At 36.1% G+C, this 22,023-nt stretch overlaps 1 protein-coding gene across 9 annotated transcripts in view; it reads right to left on the bottom strand.

Annotated features, from left to right (window-relative positions):
* The window catches only part of LOC124168471 (protein timeless), a 69,944-nt gene that overhangs the window by 46,378 nt on the left and 1,543 nt on the right, over positions 1-22,023 (bottom strand). For 7 of the 9 annotated variants that reach the window (XM_046546740.1, XM_046546739.1, XM_046546741.1 and 4 more), the window contains exons 2-9: positions 16,449-16,606; positions 14,980-15,074; positions 14,826-14,887; positions 13,660-13,840; positions 13,237-13,485; positions 12,505-12,660; positions 7,451-7,630; positions 2,969-3,229 (exon numbers count right to left, since the gene is read on the bottom strand). In XM_046546740.1, the coding sequence (XP_046402696.1) occupies positions 2,969-3,229; positions 7,451-7,630; positions 12,505-12,660; positions 13,237-13,485; positions 13,660-13,840; positions 14,826-14,887; positions 14,980-15,074; positions 16,449-16,548 (1,284 nt within the window). In that variant the 5' untranslated portion in view covers positions 16,549-16,606. Of the gene's footprint in view, positions 1-2,968; positions 3,230-7,450; positions 7,631-12,504; positions 12,661-13,236; positions 13,486-13,659; positions 13,841-14,825; positions 14,888-14,979; positions 15,075-16,448; positions 16,607-16,867; positions 16,937-22,023 lie in introns of all 9 variants that reach the window. The other 2 variants (XM_046546734.1, XM_046546737.1) reach the window with 2 other exon arrangements.

Raw genomic sequence — 22,023 nt, 5'->3', positions numbered from 1 at the left:
AGCAGAATCAATTTACTTTGAGATGCAAGATATATTCAAAGCATGGCCAAAAGTTTGCAAAGCTGTGGTTCTTTGAGGATCAACTATTCCCTTAAGGAATGCCATGCTCTGACATGGAGTATTTATCTACGATACCTATTTCTTAAGATATATCATGAATGGACTACCAGAAAAAATACTCCATTTTTAGAATACTTAAATAATAATATTATGACTGCTTTGGCCAAATTAATAATCCACAGAGTGACTATTTCTTGAGAGCTATTTTTTGGCCTAAGAATGAGATTTTTAGGCAGGAATTAATGGCTTCAAAATAGATAGAATTGGAATAAAAACGGTAGAATAAGAATTCCTTAAGATTTAGAATCGACTCATCACTAAATAAAACAAATTCATTTTCCAAGTCTCTCAGTGTGATAAATAATGAGACTGTGGGCTGCCAATTGTCTCAATATATTGTAAAGTTAACTTACCCATTGCTGTCACTCATGGGAGAAACATGCCAGCTCCTGGTGACGGTGCATCAATCATGAGTGACACCCCCAATCAACGTTTTTAGGACATTTCCTTGGTATGATAATACTTACACGGTGATAAACGAAATATTATCACAATAGTAGATCACATACGTAAGTGACATTCAACAACTCCACACTTCCCATCAAAAACACCAAGATTTTGCCGATTAGACACGAACATCAAAATCGTTTTGATAGCACAGCTCAGTTTTAGTTAGAAGAGCACAAACTTTTTCTATAAGCATTTCCACTGTATTAATGCATTACTCACCAAAAACAACAAGGTTGTGAAATACTTAAAATGAGACTAAAGGACTAGCTTTGGACAAAAAGAAGATCACATGGCACACGAACTAAAATATTACATGTACATATTCAAAACAAAATTATTAGTAATCATGATACAAAGGCCACAAGGTAGAAAACAATCTCAAATAATACTCGGGGACAATAACATATAACTGATGCAAACTCAATTTACAGAAGGAACTTAATTACTTGATACTAAAATACAATGCAAAAAGGAAAGCCATTAACAAGAGACATGCAACTTTCACTTCAACCTCCAGTCCTGAAAATGCAATGAGTAAACAATTGTGCATAATAAGAGCAATTGGAGATAAGATATGAGGATATTTAAGCTCCCAGACCTTTCAAAATAGAGCATTATTTCACTTCATCAACTACTGATTAGAATAAATACTCTCCCATTCCTGATTTTATTATTGTTGATGGCTCCTTAGACATAATCACATCAACAAAAATGTTATGAACAATATATAAATTACTCTTTATAAAAATAACTTAAATGACAACTTGTTAATTCATAAAAAGTAACCATATTTTCGAATTAAATGCTGTTACCAAGCCTGTTGGAATCTGATCTTTAAGTTTACCTTTTTCCACCAATTTGTATGAAATCATACTTATGCTAAGGTAAGGTAGGCTCTGTTACACTTTCTTAAACATCATAACCATTATTTCAGTGGCTGACTGACTACTATTAGATATGTAAATCATCACCTACTGCTTCACATATCCTGACTCTACGGTGAGGAATGTCTTATCGATAAGACATGATATTATATATCTTCCAGTTGACACACATATGCTGTATTAAACACTACAGCACAGTAATTTCACTACTGTCTTGTGGGTATCCTAATATGTAGCTAATGATAGCCATGCCGCTATCTTATTTAAGTGAAGGATTTGGGATAAACTGAAGACGTAACAAGCCATAAGGCCAACTGTATAACTGTATGTAATGAATAGCATTATAAAGGAATAACCAAAAATTATGCTCATCTTATCCACCCATAACTGTAGAAACCTGCAAATAAAATGTTTCTCATTGTTACCATGAAAAGGTGAGACTGTAGAATGATGGGTACAGCCCATATGCAAATGTATGCAAACTATGCTTGCCTGCAAATCCTAAGATAGCAGACAAAAACTCTGACTTCAGCACTGCCCTTTGTTGAAGTCAAATAAAATACCATACTTAATTTATGAGGGGAAGAATAAAAACCTGATCTATAACTAAATAAAAAATGATAAGAACAACAGGGAAATTGTCTCTGAAATCACCAGAAGAAAGTGATGAAGTAAAATACAACCGATACCCATCTGTACATACTAGGTGTATGTTTCCAAAGCAGATTACAACACCTCATCAATGTTAGGTGTAAGTGTACCTTCGTGTACTCCTTGAAACCCAATACTACCTTCGTATTTCCTTCCCAATAACTTTTACTCATCTTACCTCAATAACAAAAGCTACTAAAAAAATTCAACTGCTGTACTATGAGACGACCCCGAGCATGAAAATATTTTTAATGACTCCAGCACCACGGCCAGCTATAGACGAACTGGGCTAGCAGTGGTCAGTAATCCTGGAATAAATTCTACAGACAGGAAATATGCATTTTCTGGTTTATATGGAACAGGTGGTTAATCCATAACAAGCATGTCTCAAGGGCTGTGATTGAATGCTTATGTATCACACATCACTATATTTATAGAATTAGTCACATCAGTATTTAGTGTATGCACTCAGAGAGATCAACATATCAATTTTGCACCAAATTTCATCAGGAAAGCCAAAATATTAGTGGAAAAGTTATCTATTTCAAGTTTTTTCTTTCTTTAAGGAAGTTCAGGGAAAAATACTTTTTTTTATGTAAAAAAATTTTAACATTATGGTTTGAAAACCCAAGTTAATTTTAATTAAAAGAAGAATTAAACTGTATCTAAATTAAAATGACCAGAATTAGTTATTTCACTCATTATTATTATTAATTAAGTCAAATTTTGGCTTACATGTAAATCTGTGGGCTTCCAGAATGATGCCGAGCACTGGGCAGCAAGGTTTGGCATTAAGATCCCCTCCAGATTATTTATGAATATTTGAAAGAGCTCTGCTCAAGTAAATTAAACATTATTCTAACCTTCTTCTCACAGGATGATGTGAAGCTTTGGTCGGAAGATGGAGGAAAAATGCCACTGTCTGCATCCCCTCGCTCTCCGCCACTTAGCTCTCTCACCATTTCATCCTCTTCCTCCACCTTCTCCAACTCCTTCCCCCTCCCCACGTCCCCTTCCTCCTTGTAACAACACGCACTCCGTTTATTTTCCACCACACTACTAGTCGTCCCCGAGGCTGAACTGCTTGACTGGTCACCCTCGTTTTCTTCATTTCTTTCCTTGTCCTACATTATTGAATGGAAATGTTCAATTATCTTTTTTTAGAGGAATAATAAAAAAATTGTGCTACATAGTTTCTTACATGCAAATGACAGCTCTAACATAAGTAGCATTACGCCAACAAGAAAATAGGAATACAAAAAGCAGTGATGAGTCAACTACACATTTCAAAATTGTGTCAAGTTTGAAGAAAAGCATCTCAAAAAAGTTCTTTTGATAAAAAAATACACCAACTTAAAACATATTAGATTAAAGCAACAAATTCAAAGATGTAAAAGTTAATAACTCGATTAAACTGGTCACCCATGTTTTCTTTCTTAACTCAACTAGACTGGTCACCTATGTTTCAGTTTTAGGCATTACGATCTTCTCCAGATAATTTATGAATATTTGAACGAGCTCTGCTCATTAATCAAATCAACCATTATTCTAACCTTCTTATTACAATTTGGTCGGGTATGAGCAATATAAATTAACACTTTAATTCATGTAGTTCTAGTTTTTTATATGTTTTTTGGACCAGAGCGTACAGTAAAAATCAAGAATTCCAACTCCAAAAGACTTGTGCGACCCCCGGAGGAAACAAAAAAATGCAAAACCTTTGCAATATTTCCTTAAGTCAAGTTTTAAGCCAAATACTGGCCATAGCACTTATCCTCTCATAAAACATAAAACAAACCATATGTTAAAAAATTCAAATACCTTAAATGAACAGGCATAACTAAACCTGCAGATTACATCATTATCTCAAAAAAGACTATAAACCAGTGTTCTCAGGATATTTTGTTTCTCCTTACTAACAATCCGAATTCATCTACACATCTGGTGCTACGCTAATTAGAAAAGAATGCGTAAGTTGCCTTCCCTTTAAGACAAAAAATTTCATGGCGCAGTCATATGTTTATGCTTCACCCTCTGTAGTATGTTCTGTGTAAGACGTACGAGACAGCATCAGTTCCGAACTTCACCTCGCACGAGTGGTTCCGTACTTTCCAGGATGGGTTGACTTCAAACTAGCGAGTGTTTTCCGTGTGGGTTTAATAAAGTAAGGTTTAATTTTTATTAGTTTTATTTTTATCCGTTTTCAGACCATCGCCCTTCCGAAGAAACAAGTGAATACTTTAAAAGATGGACTGAAAATAATTGAATATGAATAAAAGCATCCGGGATAGAAGGGCGTGAATATTGGAGAACGCCTCGGGCTGTCCGCTAGCACATGATGGTAGGGGTGGGGTAGAGCAAGCTACCTGGTGAAAACAAGAAGTGGGATGAAGCCGAGGCTCAGGTGGGCGTGCCGCTGACAATTAACTTAACATTTTTCATGCTTAACACATTGCCTAAATTACATGAAAAATATATTTATTAGACAGGAACATTACAAATAATTGACTATTTTTGGCCTACGTGATCCTTCTCACAACCAATCACTGCGCCGGCGAAAGCGGTTGTTTTAGGCATAACATGCACTTGCTCTCGTGAATACGTGTACTGGAAATGGCGTTTCATGGATTTTTACATCGGAGAGAAATCCATAATAGCAGGGTAAATGCCGAGTGGAGAGCAAACATTTTTTAGCGAGGTGGCATGTTCCTTTAGGATTTTAGAAAGAGAGATAAGTCGAATCAACAATGTGACCTAAGTTTCTCGATGAAGTAATAGTATTCCTGTTATTGGCTAAAATCATGTTTGAATCCTTAAACCTTTTCGCGCCGAGCTTCTTCGCGGGAAGCTGCTTTTGGCTCTACGAAGGGTTTGAGATTTTCTTTTTCGCCCCGTACGGAGTTTTTTTTCGGCTTGGGACTGACCAGGTAGTCGCTTCCTCCCCTTAATGACCTTTCCTAGTGGGGATAATCCTCGACCCTTTTCCCCGAGAGCGTCCCGGCGTACTTTTGGGGTCAGTTAATTGTTACCAGTGCAATTTTAATTTTTTTTAATTGTTACTGTTGCATTAAATGTCAGTTCATCAATGTATTCCTTTCATTTTGCAATGCCTGTAGAACTTTTAAACGAAGTTCTACGGTTATTTTTAGGGTTTTCAGCAAAACGGCATTATATCATAGACCAACAAATACTTTAAAGGGAATGAAATCTTTCAATGTTCCTAGCCTACTTCTAGGTATTTACGATTTATGATATTAACATAATTTAGATCCATGATGCCAAAATCAACACTCCTCATTTGCGTCTGCTCTCCAGTTCTCAGAAAACTTGAGAATGATACATTTAGAATTTTTTTAGAAGAATATTTTCCCGAAAAATTCTCATAAAACTACTTGAATCATACAAATTTGTTGTTTGAAATGGCTAAATATTATTTTAAAGCAAATTTTCTTGTATAAATATATGAAAAAAATGAAAAAAATCCTTGCAGGAGGAGGAAGGGGAATGCATACAGAACATTTACGGTTAAATTTGAATACACGCCAAGAAAATTTTGAAAAGAAAATGAGCTTTTCCGAAAAGAGTGAGGTTATCATCTTCCACGTACATATTTCCGTAGGAGAATACTTACACCAATATACTCTTGGGTCTTCCAGTTGGAGGATGATAAGTTTTTCCTAGAAAACATTAATGCGCTAATGTGTCCCGAAATAAGCCCGTGAGGGACACAAAGCAGACCACCTGGATCCTGACCAGAGAAGCAAGATATGAAAGTAATTACCTGGGTGGTGCAGTTCTCTTTCATTCATGGTATGGGCTGCATCGCACAGCAGGGTTCCACAGAAACCATCCCTGGTATAGGTAGCGGAATGCGTACAGATAGTTAACGGCTAAATTTGAATACACGCCAAGAAAGTTTTGAAAAGAAAATGAGCTATTCCGAGAAGAGTGAGGTTATCACCTTCCACGTACATATTTCAGTAGGAGAATACTTACACCAATATACTCTTGGGTCTTCCAGTTGGAGGATAATAAGTTTTTCCAAGAAAACATTAATGCGCTAATGTGTCCCGAACTAACTCTGTGAGGTGCAACCTGACCAGAGATCCAAGATATGAGAGTAACTACCTGAGTAGAGCAGGTTTCTTTCCTGCAATGGTATGGAATGCTTCTCACAACATGTGTCTACGTAAAACATTCCTTATCATGCATTATCGTACATTAAATTTACGAATTTTTAGGATATGCATTAATCAGTATTTATAGCGAAATTCGTTTATAATACCTTTGTATTCAAAGGTTGGTAAGAGGTTATTAAAAATAGTCGCTGTAATTTTGGCTCACGACAAAGAACTGAGAGAATCATATTTTATCACATTACGAGGGCTTTTTTTCATAGAAGTTAAATCGAATATTCTATCGAATTTCACCGCAAATGTACATCTAGAATGTAGCTAACAAAATAACGTATATTTTTAGATGTAAATCATTACAATATCGCTCCTACAAACTTGCTAGTGAGTTATAAAAATAACAATTAACATCTAACCTTAGCGTCTCCAAAAATTGTTCTAGGTGATGATCAACTCCGTTAATATGAACGCTAGAATTCCGTTTAAAATTTGGAATCAATCAGCAGAACATACAGAATGTAATTCCTCGCATTGATTTTCAATAAATGCAACATGAACGTTTTTAGTTATTTTAACTTATAAACAAATAAGTGACCATGAGCACCTTCTTTGAGTGGGTCACTAAGTGCCGGGATGGGCCGAGATAATCCCCACGCGGACAATAGGAAAGGGTCGGACCTCTCACGCCGAGAGACCCTAATGGCGGTTGGGACCCACTTGGCATGCTTGACCGCGAAATCGTGAAAACACGGCCTTTGGCCTTTTGCTTCGAAAACGTCAAGCCGTGATAATCCGGCCTTCCTTCTTTAGCATCAGAAAATTCAGGCCGTGAAATCACGCCCTGCGTAGGGAAGAGGTTAACGAATATCATAATTACGCGCCAAAATCCTGAGTTTCCTGGGAAATAGGCAACCTAGTCAAACATTCCCGCATCGATCGTTTTCCCGCATTCATCGTTTTTTTCATCCACCCCCCTGAAAAACGATAGATCGAGGTTCCACTGTACCTACATGCTTCCAATTGACACAACATGGGATAAAGATTACTAAAAGTGACAAACACAAGTTCCCTAAGAACTTAACAGCTGTAATTAGTCCTATATCTCATTCCATTGGGTGTATTCATCTTTCTGATTTGAGTTCCTGATGAAAGCTCAAGCTCGCTAATTAAAGGATGATAAGACCATCTTGTATTTATATTGTAAAAACTAACCTGAACTGAAGAAGCATCATCAAACTGTCCTTTAACTATTTCTCTGCTACCATCTCCGTCAGCTGGATGTTTCTGGGTTCTCTCACTCTTATCTCCCTCATTTGTGCCTCCGCCATTGTCTGACGAATCTGAAGTTGGTTCCGAGGTCAACATAGGTGATGAATTTCCAGAGCCCTGGTTCTGGCCAAGGATCAAAAAAGGCCAGATCATGAGTGATGCAAAAGCTTAGTAGACACAAAATTAAAACTAGAACTTGAATGTAACCAGAATAATTAGTTACAGCATCAACCTTCAGTATATCAGTCAAGAAATAACAATTGACACTGTAGTGTAACACTTTTCTCAGGATTTTTTCTACATCAATTTATAACAAGTTTTTCCAGCATTTCAGCAGGAGTTCCAACATGAATGGGAACAAAAAATTCCAAAGAAAAAAACTATGCCATTGAAACTGGTCCCCAGAAACTTTCATCCAAAGGTTAGCAACATATTAAATATGTACTATTCAACAGCAGTAATATCAGAGGTCTATGCTCCATTAAATAATACTCTATTCATTAACTTTAGCTTTTAAAGAAAAATTTCACGGTTACAACAAAGATAAAAATTAATATATAATGTCTCTACTCAAACTTGTTCCGCAAGAATGAGCCAAATGTACTGAAAAAAATATGTATGTACAAGGGATATGCGAGTAGTGCTTTTTGATCTCGAATCGAGTATCGAGTTGAGTTGAAAACTACTCGTGAGTATCGAGTCGAGTCTGGTCATTTCTGGATCTGGCAATATGATAATGTAAGCACCAACTTATTCTCATTTTTCCAATCCCCCTGAGAATTTTCTATCCTGAATGCTTATTTTAATTTAAATAAGAAAAGATAGTGAGGAATGTTGATGGTAATTGAATCAGAAATAGGAGATGAATGAAAATTAATGTGTTTTAAACAGCTCCATAATTACAATTGAAATGAACTAACCTCTAGTAATATGTTGTGAATATAATTTATAAATGTATCCAAACTGCTAGAAAGAGCGCTGAATAAAAGCATTTGCATCATTGTAATAAATACGTAAATGAATAATGCAATATTTGATCTTTTCATCTCATGCAGAAAAGTCAATTGTTCTACATGATTAGGTAGCAGGTTTTGACGTCTCCATGTTATAGTATTACTGCCTGCAGAAAATTGTCTTTCGCCACTCGTGTGGCTGGACAAGTACTTTCTTGACAAAATTGATATAATTGAGAACTCTAGGAATATTTATTAAAAATTTTGTCAACGATTTTTAAGGATCGTGAATCTTCATGGAATTTAATTGGACGATGTGAACAAACTATAGAACATAGCTTTAGCCATATGGACCAAAATATTTTTTCATAAATTCTCACTTTGTTTAATCAACATTAGCAACTATTGTTTTGTTAGTTCAAGAAGGAAACAAAATGCAGCAAATGAATAAACAAAAATTAACATCGGATGTAAGTAATATTCAAAAAAGGCAAAAAGATGGCAATATTTGTGATGTCAATCAGGGAAAAACAGGCATTGTCCGCTAAAGCCGAAAATATACATGTTTATTCCTAGAAAAATAAACAATTCTTACGTATTCTCCCAGCGTGTGAGTTAAGAAAGTAGAGTAGGGTATAACAGTATCGCACAGTAAAGTGTGAGCGACGCAGAGGTTCACTCCGATTATTCCAAATACCCCATTGGGTAGAAAGACAGTCGGGCGCCACAGCTGATGAAAAGGTATTCGGCGCCCACGTCGATTACAATAGTACTTGACTGCTATGAAAACAAAAGCTGAAACTCCTAGGCCAAGGCATGAGAACCACTTATCTACATACTTTAAAAACGATTTTATTACATGAGTTTCATGATAGTGCCATCTGTCGACAGATTTCTGAACTCACTGGCCTTGAAAGCTCAGTAGCCGAAACTACTTGACTCGACTCTACATTTGTAATACTACTCGAGTCGACTACCAACTACTCGACTTGACTCGGATTTTCAAGTACTCGCAGACCCCTAGTATGTACCTTAATCCCCTCACATAGAACAACAGTATTATCAATTTCTTAATGTACAATCACACATCCAAGAGTGGAATTTTGCTTTCCAAGAGTATCACATTGCATTACACAGTATAGGTCTTTACGCACTGGCAGACATTGGGTTCCATCTTTCTCCCACCGAAAAATTACTCATTGAAAAAATGACACCGATAACTTACTTTCTAAGCAACCAACATGCTGAAACTACAACTAAAATTAAATACAGTGGAACCCCGATTTATCGTTCCCGCATTCATCGTTTTCCCGCATTCATCGTTCGCCGCTCCTGGTCCCAAATTAAGTTCCATAAAGACAATGTAATTTTTTCCCGCATCTATCGTTCCTCGAAGTATCGTTTTCCCGCATTTATCGTTTGACGATCGCGGTCCCGTCGTATAATTTTACCACATCTATCGTTTGACGAAAATGAGACGAAGTGTTTACAACGTGTTGTTTACGGCTAATAACGACAGACATAAAGTTTGAATCTTCCCCAGGAGATTGAAATACGATAGGGAGAAGCTGAGTGCCGTGGGATAGTTACATTATCGGATTTCCCAAGATCCGGTATCCCCCTCCATTCAGCACTCGCCTCTCCCGGTCTGAAGCTTTCCTCTTCTCCGAAATAAAAAAAAGGTCCCAGCTTGAGCAGGGATCGTATTACGAAGACCTTAGCTTGGAAAGAAAATATCAAGTTACCCGAGAACAAAAGAAACCTTTTTCACGCTTCCCCCTTTCTCGACCACTGACTTTTTTTTAGCTGACTCGCTACAAAGATCCCCATCTCTGGAGGTCAACTGCTGCATGAATCTCCGATTAGCTCAAAAGGTGTGTAGAAATGAATTTCGGCAATTGGTATTATACTTTTATTATATTGAGATATTAGTGATGTACACGTAATTCAGTAAAGATTGATACCAAACATGACGTATTTCTAACGTTATTTAAGCATTTTAAACAAGGAAAGAGTTGGAATAATACGATGGTGATTTCTGGCGAATAACGATATCCTCGCAGCTGATAGAGAGCTTCACGGCAGTTGATGCGATTTTTTTCGAAAACAGGGCGTCTGGTTACAATTTACGAGTTATGCTACAAGTTTCACTTGTCTGAGTTGCTAACGAAGCGATGTCTTCTCTGGATATTTTGTTTCTCTGGACTAGCAATCTGAATTCATCTGCTCATCTAGAGCTACGCTACTTATTGTTAGAAATGAGTGGGTAAGTTGCCTTCTCTATAGGATAAAAAATTTCATTGCGCAGTCATATGGTCATGCTTCACCCTCTGCAGTAAGTTCTGCCTACGCCGTATGCGATAGCATTAGTGCCGAACTTCACCTCGCACGAGTGATTCCATACTTTCCGGGGTGGGTTGACTTAAAACTAGCAAGTGTTTTCCGCGTGGGTTCAATGGAGTCCGGTTTCATTTTTATTAGTTTTACATATTCTTATTCTTGGCCTTCTTGATCCATTTCATAACCAATCACTGCGACGGCAAAATCAGTTGTTTGAGGCATAACACGAACATTTCTCTAGTAAATACGTGTACTTGAAATGGTATTTGATGGATAAGAATTTTTACATCAGACAGAAATGCATAATAGCCGTGAGAATTCCGAGTGGAGTGCAAACATTTTTTTAGCAAGGCGGCTTGTTCCTTTAGGATTTTAGAAAGAGAGATAAGTCGAATCAACAATATGACCTAAGTGTTTCGATAGTGTAATAATATTCCTGTAATCAGCTGAAATCTCGTTTGAATCCATTAATGAATGTCATAATTCGCAAAAATCCAGCTGATCCTGGGACATAGGCAACCCGGACAACCATTCCCGCATTGATCGTTTTCCTGCATTCATCGTTCTTTTCATCCATCCCCCTGAAAAACGACAGATCGAGGTTCCACTGTATATTAAATAACTTGGCATATAAATGAAATCTTTAGAATTGGCTTTACACCAAAAATGATACACTTCTACAATCACCATAATTCTATGGACTAACTTTTTTATTGGCTATAAATATCATTTTAATAGAAGTTAATTTGGAATGTATTGGGTTGAATTTATGGCAATCTCTTGACATATAAGTGAAAGGAAACAAATATTTGGACCACAAATATTTAGCAGGTGTTCAAGAAAAATAGGTACATAGAAGTATAAATACAAGAATCCTTGGGAACTGTTTTTAATGATTGTGTAATCCAACAGCAGCCAGTGATTTGTATTGTGCACCATAGAGCAGTACCACAGCAGCTGATTCCTAAATCTACATTTAGAAATTTATTTTTGTTCATTGTATTGACTCCTATGTCCTGTGTGCATGTGGCATCGGTCTTGTTAACCACATGTCAAGAAATATGTATTAAGCCTTAAATACACTTGTTAACACTTTTAAATAGTTTTTGCTAGTCGTCATTTCCCCTGCCATACTCCCTGACAGGAACTATACAAAAGTACACTAGCAACCTAGCAGCCCGAACAAAAGGTAATTATTTATATCAATATTTTCTTCAAGGAAGGCTATTCTGTTTTCCCACTGTGTGATCACTATCCATGCAGTACATGTTTTGAAACTCAAGTCAGGATCCTCAGGGCTATTCAACCATCAGATGAAACTCTACTCAAGTTTCCCAACCTTGATAAACAATGACAGCAATAACCCAGTACGAAAATTGAACAGTCTTAACTGAAGCAATATGCTGGGAAAATACCAGACCTTACTTTGACTTCTGTATTTAACCATAAATAGACTATTTTGGACAAAAGACATTATGTCATAAGGATTCACATAAAAAGCCAGATAAATCTTAAGATATATCCACTTTATTACACCAGATATTAGCACACTTTGACTCTGTTCTGAGAAAAGCTCAAGCATCAAGAAAAATATTTGCATGTACAAACATGCAAATACGTATCCATATGCAATTGACTCCAAATCACTTTCAATGGCATGAAATTGTAAAACAGGCTATGGCTAGATAACAATATATGACTCACAAGAGGCTGAGGAGATGTATTGCTTTCATTATCTTCAGAGCTTTCGCTGCTCACAGAAGTTTCAAGCCACAAATGCAACATCTTCAACAATGTGGCCATTCGTTGGTCCTTGAAAGTCAAAGCTACCAGCTGAACCAAGGGCACCTCCCACTCTGACTGAAGTGTTAACAATAAAGTATGATTATTAAATCCCTATAGCACTTAATATTGTCCATTCAGTTTCATCCAAAATCATAGTATGTAGTGGATTGTGGACAGTGATATAACAAGTAAATGTTGGAATTCATCAGCAAAAATGTCACTTATACAAGCTTCAAAAATTGAATCAAGGGCTAAAAAATAAATGAGAATGAAATTTTCCAAGTGCCCTGTTTCACCCAAAAACTGCATTTTTGTTTGACGAGACAACATCTTTTGCTATTACTATCGTAAAGTCTATTTATTGCATAAAAAATTGCCTAAAGAGGAAGGATATCCATAGGATTGGCAAAATACATACATATTATTCCATTTTCGTGATCTTTTCTAAATACACCCTGAAGAGATTTCTCTTAAGAGAATACATCTCAATCTGAGATTTGCATGCTAAACAGGTAATAATGGGATATTCATTAATATGTCCCACAAGAGACTGCATTTTTAGCGTCACAATAAAAAAGCTCATATTTGAGATAGATGGGCAAATGGGGAGTAAGAGATGGTTCGATGAGTACAAACAAATATAAGCCTTACCCTCTGTTCACAAGTCATCAAATGAATAAGCAATTTGTCAAAGTTCTGGGCAAACAAATTCCATAGAATGAGATTCTGTTTACTGCATACATGGTTGCTTGAACTTCCATTAGATTCCACAGGCATTTCGTATGCCCTACTGTGACCGTGCAATCTTCCACTTCTGTTTTCTGGTACATGAAGTATATTACGTAACAGTAATAGACAATTTCCAACACTCTCACAATCATCAGGATGTATTTTCCTTTCCTGAAAAATGTAAGTTTACAAAAGATTAATCATGCAAAAAAATTAATCTGAGAGCTGAAACTTAAATTATGGATTGGATACTTTGTATCAAGAAGCATCAACACCTTAGAAATCGATGCAGAATACAAAGAATCAATCATTAGCCTTGCACATCGTTAGGAGAATTGAACTTACACCCAGCACTGCCCTAATCCTCTGAAGCAAACATAAAGTAGCCCTTGGATCAGCAAACTCCACTTTCGCAGACATGAGAAGGCAGTTTAGATCAGATATAATCTGATGCCCACTTTCAGTTTGGCTAACACACTCAACTGGCAGAAGGCACTCCACAGGAAGGGTTAAATTAACCATTACTCTGGAAATCATACACAAAGTACAAATAGATCCCATTCACAATTATAGGTACACCTTAAATGTTTTTTTCATTCATGGCCTTATATAGATAACTATTTTCTTTTCACCATTATCAAAATTAATGCGTGATTCTAATTCCATCCCTAAGGACATCGACTTATTTAGGCTTTCAAGTGACCAGCTCAAGAAGCTTCTGAACAATATTGCATAATATTAAAGACATATTCATTTGGTGTAATTGATAGTCTTAGATTTTGGAGTGAACTTTATTTTTTAATTTACGTTCAATATAATTTTAATTATTTCCTTCATTAAGATTGATAATTTTTCTCTGTGTGTTGCATGATGTTTATGTGAAATTCTGTACTTTCAATATGTTTGAAATGGGTTATCAATACCCGTCAATAAATATTATTATTATTATTATTATTATTTTATGGCATGAAGTGTGTCAGTATATACTTCTATAGAAGTATATACTGACACACTTCACACTATAATATATTTGCAAAGCTTACCCTCATTTCCTTCCAGGCCAAAATGTTGGTGCAAGCCAACACTTCTATAGTTAATTGGAGATGTGTGCTCATAAATTAATCAACGTTATGTAACATGAAATGACATTTTTGGGGCCAATAAAATTGACTTTTTTAAAACCAAAACATAGAATTCTACATTTTTTCTCCTTTATTTTTAAGCCAATTAATTTAAATATCTTTCTATACTTTAATATCTAGTCAATTATAATTTTTTACACCATTAAAAAGTTGGAATTCCAAATTAGACTTAAATTTCAATTTAAATTTCTTCAAATTTAAACATTACTAGTTTTATATGACAGGTTCAATTTTGTCCACTTTCAGATTCTGATGGAAACAGAAATTTATGGCAATGATCCACAAGAAGCTAGTATTACAAGCCTAAAAGGATGAAACATGTATCTATCTTTATAGTCACAAGAACACATTATAATCTATGAAACATACCTTATTGTAGCATCCACTATTTGCTTGTCATCTTTGTAATAAATGAGTAAGGGTATTAAATCCTGAAATAAAAAATAATATGCAAAATTAGGAAAAAGTATGTCTTTAACAATCAAGAATTTATTCACAGCACCAAAATTACATGATTACATACCTTGTGAATAATGCGTGATATTCCAAGAGCTCGCCTGAAATTTCTTATCAATCGGTCTTCTGTCAACAAGCAGCTCAAAATTTCCTTGAGTGTCTCTGAAAAATTTTGTAGTTATAAAGACAAAGATAATAAAATTATTGAACAGAAAAAGCTCACAAAACGATTATCACTCAAAAATTGAATAACCATTTTCCAAAAATTTAACCATATACTCAGTGATTTCATCAATATGGAGCTCATCAGAGGAAGTGCCACTTCAACTTAAGTTCTACATGTTACATAAATATTTCAATTTTCACATCTTTTAGTAATTCAGGACTTTGCTGTTGGATTTTTAATTTAAAATACTGAGGTTGTTACGAATAAGTTGGTATTTCCCAGACTAAGCTGGATGCTAGCATGACCTTTGAATTGTGGCAAGAGACCAGAAAGAAAATGTTATGAGCAACTGAGCGAACAAAGCCGAGGAGCATCATCAGCTGCCACCGATGCTGCCCAGTAGGCAACGAGCATTTCAATGAACTTGCCTTTTGCTGTGAACTTGTGCCATACCTCCCTAATATTGCACATCACTAGGATCCACTATGTGTTGGTAGCAAATCTATATCCTTCCTCTTGGCTTATTTAAATTGAAAATTCTTTTAGGGTGTAACAACCATCACCTCATTGTAACACCTCTGAACCCATGAAAAATACAGCTAGCAGGTTATTGGAAATGACAAGTAATGAATGGAGGACCTACAATACGGAAAACTTAGATCAAAGTGTTGGACCAGCTACGTAATTAGACTATGATTTTTCTATCCAAAAATGTTACAGGCAGCAATATTATAAAATTCCATCTGATGCTTTCCAGATTCATTGACTTGATGCATTTTTTATGGAATTTCAACCAGGTGAGTTGGCCTATAATAACTACCATTTTTGAGGCCTCAATCATTGCCCATCATGAGGGTGAAATATTTCTATCAGTGCAGTTGGCAATATCACACAGCTCAGGAAGGAAAGGGTTGTGCGATGCCTGCACAGGGAGGAGGAGGGATGGGTTTCAAATGCACCAAGTTCACCCCTGCCACTGAATTTTACCACAGTTAAAATAATTGGATGATACTCCAACATAGGTTCCTTTCAACACATGATAGATAACTATTTAAGAAAGCCTATTACAGCAAATAGGAATATGTGTTTAGCATATACATATCGCCAACTGTTACCCTCACTTGAAGTCATTCATATTTACTCTTTTCCCGTTGGGATCCTATTGTGGCCTGCCTACACTAATACATACATATTTTCATAATGTATATAGAAAAATAAATTAATTTTACAGAATATTTTTCATGAGGAACAAAAAGCTATATAAATTATTTATCATTTGTAATAATTAAATAATAATTCAGTTCTGATAATATTTGCTAGAACATATAATTGAGCATACAAATGATCGATTATTCAATGAATATACTTACCCAAACATTTTTTTCCAGCCCTGTACTCTTCACCCACTTTAGACCCTAAGGATGAGAATAATCCATGAAGGTCCTGGGACTGAACAACATACCACTCCATATTATTTCATTAGCTGACTTTGTACATCTGTCAATTGAGCCAGTAGTGAGAGCAGCCCCTGATTGGAGAGAAAATTAAAGACAACAGTTAAAAGAAATGTTGATAAACATCAAATACTTCCACCTAGTTATGATCAAAACAATACACAATAATGAAACAACCCAGAACCACTTACATGAGCTATAGTTGAGGGAAAATATGAAGTAAAATTCCACCCACACTATAAATTAATTTTTATCCATGCAAAAAAAGCATTTCTGAACTTATGAATACATAAAAAGAATGTCTCAGAAGAAATGTTATAAACCAATCTTTTTACCTTATAAAGCTTTCCTTTGATTATTGCCCTTGCTAGCAAATTTAATTTCGTATCAATCCATGATATTGGCTGGAAAATATAGGGCATAAATTTATTTATTAAGCTAATTTACAGGTTTAAGCAAAATTAGATCACTGACACTTTTCTGGGGTTTGATTTTATCATGCATAATTACATCCACCCAGTTGGGTGCCTCTCATTATCCTCTCAATTTCTTCTCAGCAGTTAACACGGTTATATTGCCTGTAATCCCTTCTTAAAAAAATTTCATTGCAACCAAAGTATTCCTTGCCTATTATTATTAATCGTCGGTTCTTTTATACTGTTCTCCATTCCTTTCGCTGGCTTTCCAATAATAATTAATCATCCAAAATATTTGTACACAAATATCCCGTGGCATATATAATACATATATTTAATATATGCTCAAAGTGAAAATTCCTTTCACAAATGTTACCATTTTAAAAAGTGTAAGGTAAAATAGATTAAGGTTTTCTCAGACCAGTGCAAGAGGCATAGATTCCATTTAGGATCAGGGAGCTTTTATACCTATGCAGCATATGATAGGCAAATAACTTCCAGTGAAAGTGCTATTGTATTTAAAGATTATCTGTTTTTTTGAAAATCAACCACGGTAACAATATCCACAAAGCAAGTCCACAGATAATAAACTTATCTCTGGATGGATCAGAGAAAATTACAGAAGGATGAGAAAGCAAAGTGAAGGTCATTGCCCGATCAAGAGCTTAACACATTCAACCCATATTAGTTTATTAGGGGATCGGGTCACCTTGGGAGCAAGAGTGCTGGCTTTCACCCAGGGAGGATATGTGTTAAAATCCTGGTGGTGGCAGAGATTTTTCAAAGACTGCCCAATCCCTCCTTGAGTGCTTCACTGAGAGAATTTTTACTACAGCACTCCGTTCATTGGATGGGACATTGAGCAGTGGCCCCCTAAGTGCCTTTCATTAACCCTGAGGTGGATTAGAGTATTTACACACATAAACGCCGGAATCAGGAAAACAACAACGATTTATTGGTCATCCAATACAGAGCTATGATAAAGACGAGACAAGCCGTTGAGCACGGTGAAGGCATCCTTCACGTAGGACGGATCGGGTGTGAATGTCATGGCGCTGTCCTGTAGTGGCGTGGGTCGCCGTGCCTGCCACCTGGCGGTGGCATTAGTGAGGCAGCTGAACAATTGACGACCGGTCGGCTCGCGATTCGTATTGTGCCGTCACAACCCTTTTGCTACTATACCGTCAGAAATATTGGGCACGACATTTCCTAACGCGGGAGACAAAAGCCAAAAATTTCAGTCAGAGGTTTTCTTATGCAGGCGAATAAATGTCGAGAATATCCATTTCCTTGCTCTTCCCCTTTTATAATAGTCATGGGTATGTGAAGTCTTAGTTTCACGACACAACGCTGCAGGGGTCAGGCCTTACCTCAAAATCTGGTAGCAGGTACCTGGACACTTCATCTCATATGCTTTTGTTTAATCAGTCACTTTGCCAAATAAATATTTTTTCCTTTCTCTAAATATATTAACGAAGAATTGAATTTTTTTGTCTTAAAAGCAGCATTTACTATTTTCAAACGAAATTCTACCATAACTATAAACTTATGTCTCGATTTCATGATACACAACAGCATGGAAATTATTGACGCATTGACTCCATTAATATTGACAGTAGAGCTTCATTCAAAATTTGACAATGCACAAAAAAAATGAGGAATTCAATTCAAAGTCTCCGATTTATGCAGAAGCAATAATTATCAACATAGCTAATACCTATAAACAAATCACAAGTTGACCGCGAACATATGCTGCTGGTGGGGCTATAAATGCAGAAAGGAAGGAACCCAACTACCCATGGAGTCCGAGATAATGAGGAGTGGAACAAGGTTGGAGATGAGAGTGTGTGATTATCCACGAGTCCCTTCTTAACAAATGTCTTGCAAAAATGCACTGTACAGAGGGTACAGAAGAGTCTCCTGGGGCTCAGCCGAAGAGTCATGCAAAAGAGAGAACTCCACCGTCTTGAAAGGGTTAAGAGCAGGCAAATTCAGATACCTGGTTTCTCTAAATCCTTCCTTCCCAACCCTTCCCTGATGATACAAATGACCTTAGATGTCGGTCACCTCCTCTACATACCACACTAAACCTACTTAAGTGATCCATACTAAGAAGAGAGATGATATCATTTAGCCATTGGTAATATGTATACACAAATTCACTTCCTCCAGTATCCTGATAATACATGGTGGATGTCCATTCGCATGTGTAAACACTATCACTACGATTCATGCCAACTGGCAACATCCTAGCCTTGATCAGGAAAGGTACCGCAATGGGATTAGTGGATAAGAGGTGGATCCAGGATAGGGACAGGAGGGAGGTTGATGTGGGGCTTTCGGGTTTTCAGCACTCTCCTCTCCCGCCTATATTCAACGCCTGAACAAAATTACTATTTTATCAAGTGTAAATTGGATACCCCAGGAGTGGGCTATAGCTCATCCAAGTCCCTCTCTGGATCCACCACTGAAGGGGACCTAGTCCCATCTGACAAGAGAAAGTGTAGCACTTTAAATGCCCCCACAAAGCACTAAAGCAAGAATCAGATAGTCCCTGAAAAACCTGTGTCACCTGCAGGATATTAACCCAGACCCATGAAATGGGCGGCAAACACTATATCCTCCACACAAAGCTGAACCCACAGATTTAAAATTCTCTTTCCCTTATTTCAAAATTGAATATCATACTCTGCAAGGCTTTCTCATGCCAATATATTCTTCCATGGCTGAAAAATATTTCATTCCACCAAATAAGCAATAATATAACAATTATATCATTGCATTAACCTTTCTCATCCTTGCGGTCCCACCTAATGTTTTCGTTTATGGCTTTGCAGTCCCTATAACGTCTTCCTTTAAAGCCGTCCTTTAAAGGTTAAACAAAGTGTGATCACTAAAAGCCTATCATTAAACACAAAGACTGATAGCACACTGAAATACAAACTAAATAATTTGAATTGATAAATATGCTTATTTTCCATTCCTCAGATCTAATGTCTTGAATCATTAGAAATATTTACCAATGAAAGTATATGGCATAATAGGTTACTGTATACAAAATATCACACAAAATTGGTGGAGAAACCACAAAGAAATATCCAAGTTAATAGAAATAATTGGTAAAAAGGTATCATTTTTCATTCAACCTGATTACCATGTTGCGTACCAGGGTATTTAAATTCCTAAGAACGCCGAGATTGGAAATATGTGCCTATTAGGGTGTAATGCCTTTGGTTTAAACATGGTTAAAAAGCTAATGCTTAGAATATAACTTTACCCAATCAAACGTTATGATGCATCAATTCATTGTGAATAATGAAACTACTGAAATGAAATGAAACAACTGAAAACGTACTAACGAATACGTATTGTACACTTTAAAATTGTTTAGGTTGACGCGCCTCAATGACGAGAATCTTCGTCATCCATCCGGAACGTTCGGGAAAAAAATGACGAGATTTCTCGCCATCCGTACACAACGTGTTAAAAAGAAGTCATGGTATGAACCAATACTCAGCAAAGGGTTTGCTACACCATCTATACTGTGAATGCAAGAAAAATTTTGGTTTAACCAAGCTTGTACAAATAGATGAGCCAAATTAGAGAAGGTGCAATATATTTTCAGTTCATATATTCTATTTACAGCACATTTTTGAGAGAATTCTTGATTTAATGCATTTACACAATAACTTTTATCTATTGACCTACCATTTAACTCGGCCATAAGAGTTTGATGATCACAGACCTAATAGCAAGGCCGATATTTATTGTAAATTATGAGCCATATAGATGTATCTGAATTACATACAGCCATCACTTTCACGATTCAATCGAGTGGCATTCTGAGTCCAGACAGCAATCTTCATTAACCCCCAAACTATGACTTCTTTTCAACGTAATCTAGATTCATGCATGATTCTAAAGCAAATTTTTGAAGATATTGTTAATGAAATGTTCAGACTTTGTGATGTTAAATAAACTTTCATAAATAATGTTTCCCTGAATATATGAACTATAAACTTTTAAATTTAATAAACGAAAATTGATTTATGTTAATATACCATGATATAATTTAAATAATTTTTTGTGTGCTAATTAAAATACAGCAATGGATTATGCACATAATATTTTATGAGGAAACTGATAATACTTTGATACTTCTCATGCAATTTTTCAAGAACACATGCATATTGATGATGGTCAGAATTCTAATTTTAACTCATAACTTTAAACTTCCACTAGGTTACCTATAACCCTGTATATCATACTAATACAATGAGTAGGGTTCACAATGACAGGCTAAATTCAGCAAAATTTATAAGGACAGCCTCAAAGATGCTGACTTAATAGTTTCAGGACAGGGGGACAGTTATCCCATCCTAATTAAGAATTTTGTTGATACATTGATTTCAATTCCATCAGCAAAAGACAGGCAGACAAAGGGTATCCTGCAACTTACTCATAGAGGTAAGAAATTAACCTCCTCCTCCTCTTCCCCTAAATTTAAGAGACATACATTTTTTAGGTGATCGATGATTAGATAATTTCAAACAGTGTGTGTCTTCTATACATGACTTGCTGAATTACCACCACATAAAGGTCTTCAATAATAAGGTAATAATATAAATTTTAATAAAAATTCTTAACTTAGTGCGGAGGACCTTAAAGAAAATTTAAGTATTCTACATATATCTGAACATCTCCAGGAGTTATTCTCCCCCATAGGTATATCTTAGAAGCTGTAAGGGGGGCCATTAATAACTTGACGTGATTTTGGCGATTTTTGGATGCCCACCCCCCTTGGTGAGATATCATGAGATTTGGCTGGACCCCATCCCTCTAATCTAACATGAGATTGTTAAAAATGTGTATTTTCAGAGTAAACACGTTAATATATGCTTCATTAATTTGGATTTGTTATCAATTGTTTAATTATTTTTATTTAAGATCAGTCAGGACTAGTATTTGAGATTACTAAGATCGTAATTTCACACTGTTTCTTTCGGAAAAAATGCCTGCCAGGACCCCCCCTCTCCCCCATATGAGATAGGGTCAGAATCAGCTTGACCCCCTCC

Source organism: Ischnura elegans, chromosome 11 (assembly GCF_921293095.1).
Source record: "Ischnura elegans chromosome 11, ioIscEleg1.1, whole genome shotgun sequence".
In the NCBI taxonomy this organism is placed as follows: Eukaryota; Metazoa; Arthropoda; class Insecta; order Odonata; family Coenagrionidae; genus Ischnura; species Ischnura elegans.
Note: the sequence above shows the minus strand (reverse complement) of the source record. Positions and strands in the feature narration are given on the sequence as shown.